The 11,541-nt window shown below is 40.0% G+C and overlaps 1 protein-coding gene across 1 annotated transcript in view; it reads right to left on the bottom strand.

Moving 5' to 3' along the window:
* Positions 1-11,541, bottom strand: part of LOC107714686 (small conductance calcium-activated potassium channel protein 2-like) — a 70,096-nt gene that overhangs the window by 42,615 nt on the left and 15,940 nt on the right. The window contains exon 3 of the mRNA XM_016520624.1: positions 8,659-8,754. Within this exon, the coding sequence (XP_016376110.1) occupies positions 8,659-8,754 (96 nt within the window). The remainder of the gene's footprint in view (positions 1-8,658; positions 8,755-11,541) is intronic.

Here is an 11,541-nt window from a genome sequence, read left to right as displayed (position 1 = left end):
TAATATAAATTTTAACCTCATTGAGGAACTCAATGCGAGGGTTAATTAAGTGATTGGTGGTTGTTCAGGTCTAGGCAATTGCACATATTGCTATAAACTTGGGATTTCACATTTTCGTGTTACTGTGCTAATCTCTGCTTCAGTCTGTTGTTGGTGGCCCCAGGACAAGATGCTGAAACTTTGGATGGCTTAGACCAGACCAGCTGAAAAGTAACCAGAATCAACCGGCTGAAGATCAAAAAGGGTGAATCTTGTCATGTGTTGCTTACTGACCTGCCTTCCTTCTGCTCTGTCTCCCTTCTGAAGGTGGCCCTGTGGTGAAACGGACATAAGGAACACAGCCAACAAAGACAACGAAGATACCCCAGACCGGGAAGAACCCAGGTTCCAGTTTAGATTCCTTGTTGAACCTCCTATTTTCTTGGTTGAATAAAAACATCAGTTTTTGTTAACTCCGCATCGGCCTCTCTTGTGGTTATGTTTTGTGGCAACTAAAACCTAATTTTGCCCTAGGACATCACATTTGGTGGAGAATGCGGGCATAGAGGTCAGCGCTTAAGTGGCCACAAAACTATACCCAGATAAGCACAGAATGGAAGCTGCCATTAATGCCTTGCTGACCAGTCATGCCCAACAGAGGGAGGAGCTATGTGCCCTCAGGGAGGCAGTTACCACAATGTGTCAAGTCCTGTCCAAAACCAGGGACACAATAGACCCAGGGAGGGTCCTCACTAAGCAGACTCCAGATGATGATGTTGAAGCTTACTTGGAGGTGTTTTAGAGAACTGTAATCAGAGAGAAATGGCCTGAAGGAGACTGGGGCACCCTGTTGGCAACTTTTTTGAGAGGGGAAGCCCAAAGAACCTGTCAAGATCTGCCGGCTAAAGATGCAGCTGATTATGTGAAGTTAAAGAGGGCCATCTTGTTCCACTATGGGCATAGCCTCCCTGCTCGTGCTTAACGTTTCCATGCATGGACTTTTGATCCGACTCAGCCAGTGAGACCTCATATAGCCACACTGACCCGATTTACAAAGGCTTGGCTCACTACAGGGGAAGGCCCCCCAGTGGTGGAAAGAATTGTGCTGGACCGATGCATTCGCTCCCTGCCAGCTGAGGCAAAGCGTTATGCTGCACAAACCAGTCCTGCTGACATTGAGACTCTGACAGCCCTATTAGAAAACCATCAGGTGACGTTGGAGGTAATGAAAGTGAACAGTCAGGATCTATTGAAAATGGGCCGTCTCATTACCAAAGGAGAAAGAGGGGGGCCACCGAAAAACCAGGGGGACTCTCAGTTGACAAGGTCAGTAACACCAGCCCAGGCCCCAATCCCACCTCTCTGGCAGCCCTCTGGCATCCAAAACCCACGAAAGTGTTACTCCTGTGGACAGGAAGGCCACCTCTCCTGGAGCTGTCCAGGAAGAGAAGAATCCTTGCCCTCGGCAGACACTGGTAATAAAGCATGTCACTATGGGATGACCTGTTGGGCAAGCCAGGGGACAACAACCCCCCATATTCCAGTAAGAGTGGCCAACCAAGACAAAGAAGCCCTACTAGACTCAGGTTACCCTAGTACAGCCTGAATATGCAGTAGGGCCAAAAGGCCAAAATAACTTATGGTACCGAGTCATTAAGACTGAAGGGGAGGTTGTTGAACAGCTCCTGGTACCTAAACCCTATATCTCCAGAGTGTTGTACTTGGCTCACTCCCTTCTCTTGGGTGCCCACCTGGGAACAGAGAAGACATACGAACGCATACTGAGGAGGTTTTACTGGCCAGGGGTGAAGCGAGCAGTTGATGATTTCTGCCGACAGTGTGCAACTTGCCAGAAGACCAGGCCCAAGGTAATCTATCGCAACCCATTGGTTCCTTTACCCATTATTGAGACTCCATACCACAGAATTGCGATGGACATCATGGGGCCACTGCCCAAATTCAGCCGGGGCTATCGATACATTTAGGTAATCCTGGATTATGCCACTCGGTATCCAGTGGCCATACCCCTATGGGCAGCAACTGCTAAAGCAGTGGCCAGAGAGATATTCCTGCTTTTCAGCCGAGTGGGCATTGTGGAAGAGATTCTAACAGACCAGGGTACCTGCTTCATGTCCAAAGTCCTGAAAGAGATGTGTAAACTCTTCAAGGTGAGCCAGATTCATACCTCTGTTTATCATCCTCAGACTGACGGGTTGGTCGAGAGGTTTAATCAGACCTTAAAGCTAATGTTGTGAAAAGTGATTGAGGTGGATGGGAAAAACTGGGATCAGCGGCTGCCTTATGTGCTGTACTCCATAAGAGAAGTACCACAGAGCTTCACTGGATTTTCCCCATTTGAACTCCTCTATGGGCGAAGGCCAAGAGGGATGATGGATATTGCCAAAGAGGTCTCAGAGAACCAACCGTCGCCACATCGCTCTGTGGTGGAACATGTGGAACAGATGCACCAACGGATGACTCAGGTGTGGCCAATTGTTCGAGAGCACATGAAACAGGCACAAGAGGCCCAGGCACGAGTCTACAACAGAGGGGCCTAGCTAAGAGAGTTCCAACCAGGAGGAAAGGTTATGGTGTTGGTCCCTATGCATGAACGCAAGTTTCTCGCCAAGTGGCATGGGCCGTATGAAGTGGTTGAACGAGTGGGTCCAGTGAACTATAAGATAAGGCAGCTCAGTCGGCGCCGGATCCACCAGATTTATGTGAATTTACTCAAGAAGTGGTATGAGCCAGAACGATGTCTGCTTTCCACACTGTCATCCCAAGTCCTCTCCCAAGGGCCAGTGGAAGTGGAGATGGGAGCCCAAGTGACCCCAACCCAAAAACAAGACCTCCGGGAGTTGGTAAGCCAACATTCAGATGTATTCTCCCTACTACCAGGACGGACCACAGTGGTCTACCATGACATAGTAACAGAACCTGGGAGGAAAGTGAGGAAGGAAGTAAGGAAGATGTTGGACCTGAACATCATTAAAGAATCCAACAGTGCATGGTCAAGCCCAATTGTTTTAGTCCCCAAGCCCGATGGCAGTGTAAGATTTTGAATTATTTTAGAAAATTGAACGAAATCTCACACTTTGATGTCACCTATGCCCAGAGTTGATGAGCTCATTGAGCGCCTGGGGCCAGCCCGCTTCGTATCCACTCTGGACCTGACTAAGCGGTACTGGCAGGTCCCCTTAACTGACCAGGCTAAGGAGAAGACGGCATTCTCCACTCCTGATGGGTTATTAAGTTGGGATTAGAAGAGGCAGAATATCTTGGGTTCACCATTGGACGTGGTAATGTTCGACCTCGGAGACGAAAGACAGACACAATCTCCAAGTGGCCAAGACCGGTAACAAAGAAACAAGTAAAAACATTCCTGGGTCTGGTTGGATATTACCGTCAGTTTATCCCAAACTTTTCAACACTTGCAGCTCCATTGCATGACCAAAAACCACCTACCTCACCATGTCATCTGGTCTGCTGAAGTAGAACAGGCCTTTTCCTCTCTTAAGCAGGCTCTAGGTGAGAACCCGGTGTTGGTAACTCCAGACTTCCAACAACCCTTCATTGTCCAAACTGATGCCTCAGAGACGGGCTTAGGAACAGTCCTTTCAAAGCTGAGAAATGGAGAAGAACATCCCATTACGTTCATCAGCCGTAAGTTACTCAAATATGAATGTAATTATTCAACAGTGGAGAAAGAATGCTTGGCCATCAGGTGGGCCCTCAAAAAGCTAAGGTATTACCTGCTGGGGAGAGAATTCACCCTTATTACTGACCATGCTCCTCTGAAATGGATGTCCACTGCAAAGGACTCTAACGCTCGTGTCACACGTTGGTTCTTGGATCTACAGGACTTCTGCTTCAGATTGGAGCATCGAGGGGGAAAACTGCAAGGAAATGTGGACCACCTGTCACGGATGGAGGAGTGCCTTTGGTCGGTCGCTCCCGGGGATAGCCTTGAGCTGAGGGGGGGAATGTGTGGCAAAAAAATAATAATCAGGATCTCTGCTTCAGTCTGTTGTTGGTGGCCCCAGGACAAGATGCTGAAACTTTGGATGGCTTAGACCAGACCAGCTGAAAAGTAACTAGAGACAACCGGCTGAAGAGCAAAAAGGGTGAATCTTGTCATGTGTTGCTTACTGACCTGCCTTCCTTCTGCTCTGTCTCCCTTCTGAAGGTGGCCCTGTGGTGAAACGGACATAGGGAACACAGCCAACAAAGACAACGAAGATACCCTAGACTGGGAAGAACCTAAGTTCCAGTTTAGATTCCTTGTTGACCATCCTATTTTCTTGGTTGAATAAAAACATCAGTTTTTGTTAACTTCGCATCGGCCTCTCTTGTGGTTATGTTTTGTGGCAACTAAAACCTCATTTCGCCCTAGGACATCACAATATATATATATATATATATATATATACGGAGCTGGGTAGATTACTTACAAATTGAAGTCCATTACTGATTACAGATTACATGATGAAAACTGTAGTTAGTAATGTTAGATTACTTTTTATCTACCTATATACATACATACACAGTAATAAAAAATAAGTTTAAATATATTTTAAAATGCAATTCATTATTATGATTGCAAAGCTGAATTTTCAGCAATCATTACTCCAGTCTTTAGTGTCACATGATACTTCAGAAATCATTCTAATATGCTGATTTGCTGCTTAAACATTTCTTATTATAATAATTTAAAATATGTTGAAAATAGCTGTGCTGCTTAATATTTTGTAGAAACCATAATACATTGCATATATTTGAAATAGAAATATTTTTATAAATGTAAACAATTTAAACGATTTAACTGTCACTTAAGACCAATGCATTAATGTACCCTTGCTGAATAATTTCTTTAAAATAAATAAATAAACAAATAAAATCTTTCTAACCCCAAACATTTTAGCAGTAGTGTATATTTTGTGATTTGATTAAATTGACCTATAGCTGTACGCCGCTATTATCATCCATCCCTCATTTTTGGCCTCTAGAAGATAAGGAGGCTTTTTTTCATGGGCAGACGCTTATTTTATTCCTATGGTGCAGACAGATAGCAGCTGAAGTGAGACAGATGAGATTAGGCAAAGTAAAAGCACAGGATACTACTCTGAAAATGTTTCCCACTACGTTACTGCTCATCCTCGATGGGAGCCAGCAGAACAGGTAGTGGGCACAATCCTATAAAATTGCCTCTAATATGGGCCGCTGGACCGAGAGCTGTCTCTCCACACAGTGTCTCTGTACCATCCCAGAGAACGCTGCTGCCCTTGAATGCCCATGTTCCATGATTCAACACTGCTCAAAGCAAATATTTTAATTATTAATTAACAACTCATTTTATAATGCAGTTGCATTTTGTGGTTGTTAAAGAGAGTGAAACACACTGGAAAGATATAATAGTTGACCCCAGGAACGTACATTACAAAAGCAAACAGGAAAAGTTTGACATCAAGTGACCTATCAATCTGACTTTTTCTGTTTAAGTGCTATAATCGGGTCCCAGTGCATCTACCAACCCAGGAAACGTGAAAAAGAACAACCCAGTAATTTATTTTGTTAAGCCTTTCTCTGCAAGCTTGTGAAAAATGAGCCGTTCAGATTTTGCTTCCCTCGTGACATAGAAAGGGGATGTTATTATAATATTACCGCCCCTTAATCTGCAACTTTTCACCCATGGTGCTGTCATTGTGGGTTTTTGCAAGAGACAATAGTGTACCAGTTCTAACGCCATGGCGAAAGTTCGAGCAAAGCATGCTAACTGTTCTGTCTTTGGCTGCAAAGACGAGCACAGAACACTGTTTAGAGTCCCAGCCTCAGAGGAGACAAGAGCGCAGTGGATTTTTTACACGGAAAATACAGGATCACGAGCTGATCTCCTCAACAATGTGTCCGCTTCACTTTGAAACACGCAGCGAAAACAGACTTGATGGCAAAGTAAAAGCACAGGATACTACTCTGAAAATGTTTCCCACTACGTTACTGCTCATCCTCGATGGGAGCCAGCAGAACAGGTAGTGGGCACAATCCTATAAAATTGCCTCTAATATGGGCCGCTGGACCGAGAGCTGTCTCTCCACACAGTGTCTCTGTACCATCCCAGAGAACGCTGCTGCCCTTGAATGCCCATGTTCCATGATTCAACACTGCTCAAAGCAAATATTTTAATTATTAATTAACAACTCATTTTATAATGCAGTTGCATTTTGTGGTTGTTAAAGAGAGTGAAACACACTGGAAAGATATAATAGTTGACCCCAGGAACGTACATTACAAAAGCAAACAGGAAAAGTTTGACATCAAGTGACCTATCAATCTGACTTTTTCTGTTTAAGTGCTATAATCGGGTCCCAGTGCATCTACCAACCCAGGAAACGTGAAAAAGAACAACCCAGTAATTTATTTTGTTAAGCCTTTCTCTGCAAGCTTGTGAAAAATGAGCCGTTCAGATTTTGCTTCCCTCGTGACATAGAAAGGGGATGTTATTATAATATTACCGCCCCTTAATCTGCAACTTTTCACCCATGGTGCTGTCATTGTGGGTTTTTGCAAGAGACAATAGTGTACCAGTTCTAACGCCATGGCGAAAGTTCGAGCAAAGCATGCTAACTGTTCTGTCTTTGGCTGCAAAGACGAGCACAGAACACTGTTTAGAGTCCCAGCCTCAGAGGAGACAAGAGCGCAGTGGATTTTTTACACGGAAAATACAGGATCACGAGCTGATCTCCTCAACAATGTGTCCGCTTCACTTTGAAACACGCAGCGAAAACAGACTTGATGAAGGGATTAAGCCATATCCGGTTTTATTTCATTTGACAGATAGTGTGTCAAAGCATAATGGCCCAAAACACAACTTTAAAGACCTTTTATGTTAGAATAAGAAGTTTAAATATATTTTAAAAACTACACTATTTGCCCGGAAGACCTATCATTTCATATCATCATGTGACCACGATAATATCGAGACATTTTTGCTATCGCAATATCGCGATATTGATAATATCGTTACATCCCTATGCGATTTCTTTCCAAGCTGTTTACCTTCACAGACATAACTGACTGTTTTTGTTACTTGTGTGTTTTTAATATAAACTTGTGTTTATTTGACAGTTTAAGTGCAATAAGACATGAAAGAGAACTTAGTTTAGTACTCACATGCCGTGTGACAGCCACTTTCTGTGCATGTGCTTCGGATGTGTGCGCTCAGAAAACCGTATATCAGAAGTTTAAACTAATATGGCTTGAAATGCATGATTTTAGCACGATAGATATGATAATCAAAACCAAACTGATGTTTTGTATCAGAGTATCTGAGGTACGAGCTGTTAAAGCCACAGCCCTATTCTGGAAAAGGTATTTATTCTATAATATCCTTATTGTCACATTTGATCAAATTAATGGGTTCTTGCTGAAGAAAAAATCTCACTGACCCCAAACTTTTTAATGGTACAGTATATAAACAAGTCAAAGTGCTTTATGTGAAATTTAAAAAAAATATCACAAGTTGAATAACACAAGTCAATGGAAAGTCCTCACCATGATAGATACTGTATATACAGTACAAATGTGTGCATGTGTGTTTATGCCAATACTGGAAATGCAGCGGATTATTCATGTATTCATTGATAAAAGGGCAGACAAGCTTCTTTCTCAAGTAACTGTCAAACAGTCACAAAATGACTCACTCTCAGGAACAAACAGACCCAAAAATATCATAAATACTAAACGTCTCAAAGAAGTTTGTGTGTATGAAGGAAAGACAGAGAGCTTAAAAGGAATTGAAAGTGCCACTGTGTGTTTGGCTACTGAGGCTGCTGTGAGCAACTTTCCACTGCTAACCTTCCTATTAGCATAATGCTAATGAGCGGTTGAGTTCAGGTCCCCTTGATGAGGGCAACAGCCTAAAACAACATTACTCATCTGTTCAGCACGCCACACTAAAGTGGGGGAGGATGTAAACAAAACAAAAACAGAAATGTTGAATGTGATTTTTCCTCCTGTTTTTCCGCACTTCTTTCATTGACACCATCACAGTGTAACACAAGCAGACTGATGTGATAGACAGAGGCGAGAGTGTTTTGTTTTACACATGTGATGATGTGTAAGTAACTATTTGCAACAGTCTTTAAGAAGGCCTACTGAATGGTTATTTCAATTAAATTAGTGCTTACTAAAGCACTGTGGAGTCACCATGGTATAGTGATGTATCAGATGATAATAGCATTTGTATATACCACTGTACTAAATAATTATCGTATTTAAGTATTTTGTTGAATACCACAGTATTACTGTTGTACTCTATGTTTCCAAAAAGCGTTTTTATTTCAGTCTAAAGTTACGGTCGCATTAGCTAAAGTTCAGCAAAATTTTGTGGCTAAAACGGTCAATAGTGTAGTTACACAGAGTATGAAGCACAGCTCACACAAAAGTCATTTTCAAACCAAGCACATTTCTATTGGTCAACACAGCAAATTTGTGTGACCAACTTGAACCCGTTATGAAATCTGCATGGTCAAATCTTGTGCCCTTACATGAAATTTCTCTGTTCTTATTCTCTTACTATTGCAATAATTGGATTTTGACTCAAATTAATTTTTTGCAGAACAATGGTAAATTTGTTCGCATCTTAACAATAGACACTAATGTGAGATGATTATTTGTGTTTACCTGCACCTCTCGAGCATGGTAAGCGATGATTAGTCCAAGAAGAATGACGGTGGAAAGGCTGATAAGACACTTCAATGCCAGTGAATACATGGAGCTCTGTAAAACATATGCAAATAATGTTATTAGCACACTCACCATTATTATTTTACAGAGAAATATTTATTTTCAGATGCTAACCCATAATGTTCCCAAAGAAAATAAAGAGGTAGTTCAGTCAAAAATGAAATGTCTTACATTATGTCGTTCTAAACTCATGTGACTGACATGATGTAAACTACAAAATGAGCAAATCTGAAAAAGTTTTTTTTTTCTTCATGCAGTTTCAGTGAATGGGGACTGAAGTTTTCAAGCTTCAAAAAGGATGAAAAAGCACCAGACGCATCATAAAAATGATCCATATTACTTCTGAAGTCATACAATAGATTTGTGTGATGAACAGATGGAAGGTTTTAATCATGTGATAAAATGTCCTGCAATGAGATCAGATCAGAGACTGCCAGATGTTACTTTTTTCATTAATAATAACTGGAATTTCACACAAAACTATTATATGGCATCAGAAGATCTGGAATATACACTACTGTTCAGTGGTGTGGGGTCAGTAAGATAAAAAAAAAAAAAAAAAAGGAAAACTTATTTAGTACAAAGATGCATTAAATTGATCAAATGGGACGACAGTAAAGGCATTTATAATGTTACAAAATTTCTATTAAAAAAATGTTCTTTCTACTTTCTATTTCTATTAATCTTGAAAAAAAGGCATCATGTTTTCAACAAAAATAATAAGAACCACAACCGTTTTCAACATTGATAATAATAGGAAATAATTCTTAAGCAAATCAGCATATTAGAATGATTTCTAAATGATCATGTCACACTGAAGACTGGAGTAATGTTGCTGAAAATTCAGCTTTGCCATCACAGGAATACATTACATTTAAATATATTAAAACTAAAAAAACAGTAATAAAACTTGTACTATTTGACTGTTTTACTGTATTTTAGACCAAACAAATGCAGCCTTGGTGAGAATAAGACACTTCTTTCAAAAACATAAAAATTCATGGGCCTTTTCCAACCTCTTCGAAGTTTGACAGCCCCACTCCTCATTCACTATCATGTTATAAAAATATGATATTGTTAAAAAAATTCACCTTTTGTGTTCTACATAAGACAAATAATCCTAAATGAGTAAATGATGACATAATTTTCATTTTTAGGTCAACTATCTCTTTAAATAAGAAATGAACAGCACAATCACAGCATGTACATCTGTGCCATATAGTCTGCCAAGACATTTTTAGTGTCTTTTTATAATCTATGGATTACATGCACATCACTTCCAATCACACCATACACACACAATGTCATGGTTACTCAAATGTGTGTCTGCCTGTGTGTGATTGCAGGGATCTCAACTTGACACCTAGAAATACACTACTACCTGCTGCACTCATCACAGTTTTCATTTAACACACGCACGCACACACACACACACACACACACACACACACACTCACACAGCTTGCTTAAACTCTCCCCTGACCAAAAAGCAAAATATTTAAATTGTTTCCAGCCTGAGCCTCGATGTTGTCCAGCTGAACCACACACATTATTAGATTGGCCACCCGTGGGTCTAATTTAAGGCTCCGTACTGGAAGCATTATTCTACCCGGACAGACAGACAGTGGTGTCTGGGGGACCCACAGCTCCTCAAACCGTCTCATTCTCACACTGACACACACCCACACACATATATATATAAATACACAGGGCTCCTAACTGGAGCACATACACACTGTACCCATCCAGGGGCTAACAGTTATCAATACAGCAACTGCTGTGTTTCAGTCTCTGTCAGGCTTCCAAACGAGTCTTAGAGATGATTTTCTCTAATGGATGGAAAGATTTATTGGCCCTATAAGCTCAATGTGATTTATCCGAACAGGACATGTTCCTTCATCAACGTCACTGTTGGTCCTGAAACAACATCAGGGATTCTGGCCATGTTGGTTATTGTTATTGTTAAAGCTATGACTGTCCGGAAACTAACTTTAATGCACAAAAAACATAAAAAAATATGCACAGACCATAATACGAATGCACAGGTGAACTTGAACTAAGGTAAAGGCTAGTCAGAATGCATAACTCACATCGTGAATAAGCCATTTCTGTAACAACAAACCACACATAATGAAGTCTCTGAAATAAAGAAAATAACATGCATAAAGCATGAAGAATTCACAACACTAACTTCTAAAAATTAAGTAGGTTAGGTTAGGTTACTTTATTTATACCCGCAGGTAAATTTGTTTTGCAGTAAAATGAATGACATCTATTCCTTGACACACAATTTCAAAACACATATAAAAACATAATATAACACAACAAAATAACAATAACATGATACAAGTGCTCAAGACTCTACCACTCAGAAATTTATCATAAATTATATAAATTTATATAATTATATAAATAATATAGCTATAAAAATACTAATGCTAATACTAAATAGTAATACTAAAAATACTGATACTTCAATATGATCATTATAAGCAGTTATTTTAAAAACAAAAAGGACCTTTTATTGTTTTATGTTGATAAATATTTTATATGTTTGATACAATTTTCAAAATTGACATTTCTAAATTTGACACATTTATGTCATTTTCAACACATTTTATCTTTGTTACTAAAATTATATACCAATTCAATAAAAATAAAATGGACTATAATTAAATTATTTATATAATTAATAACATATTACAGTATAATATAATGTAATATATTACATTAAATTATAAATCATTTTATAAATAATATATATTATTTATATAATGATGTATAATATAATAATGCAAAATAATTATTATATTATATTAT

This window comes from Sinocyclocheilus rhinocerous, unplaced genomic scaffold (genome assembly GCF_001515625.1).
Source record: "Sinocyclocheilus rhinocerous isolate Xijiao unplaced genomic scaffold, SAMN03320098_v1.1 scaffold2194, whole genome shotgun sequence".
NCBI lineage: Eukaryota > Metazoa > Chordata > Actinopteri > Cypriniformes > Cyprinidae > Sinocyclocheilus > Sinocyclocheilus rhinocerous.
Note: the sequence above shows the minus strand (reverse complement) of the source record. Positions and strands in the feature narration are given on the sequence as shown.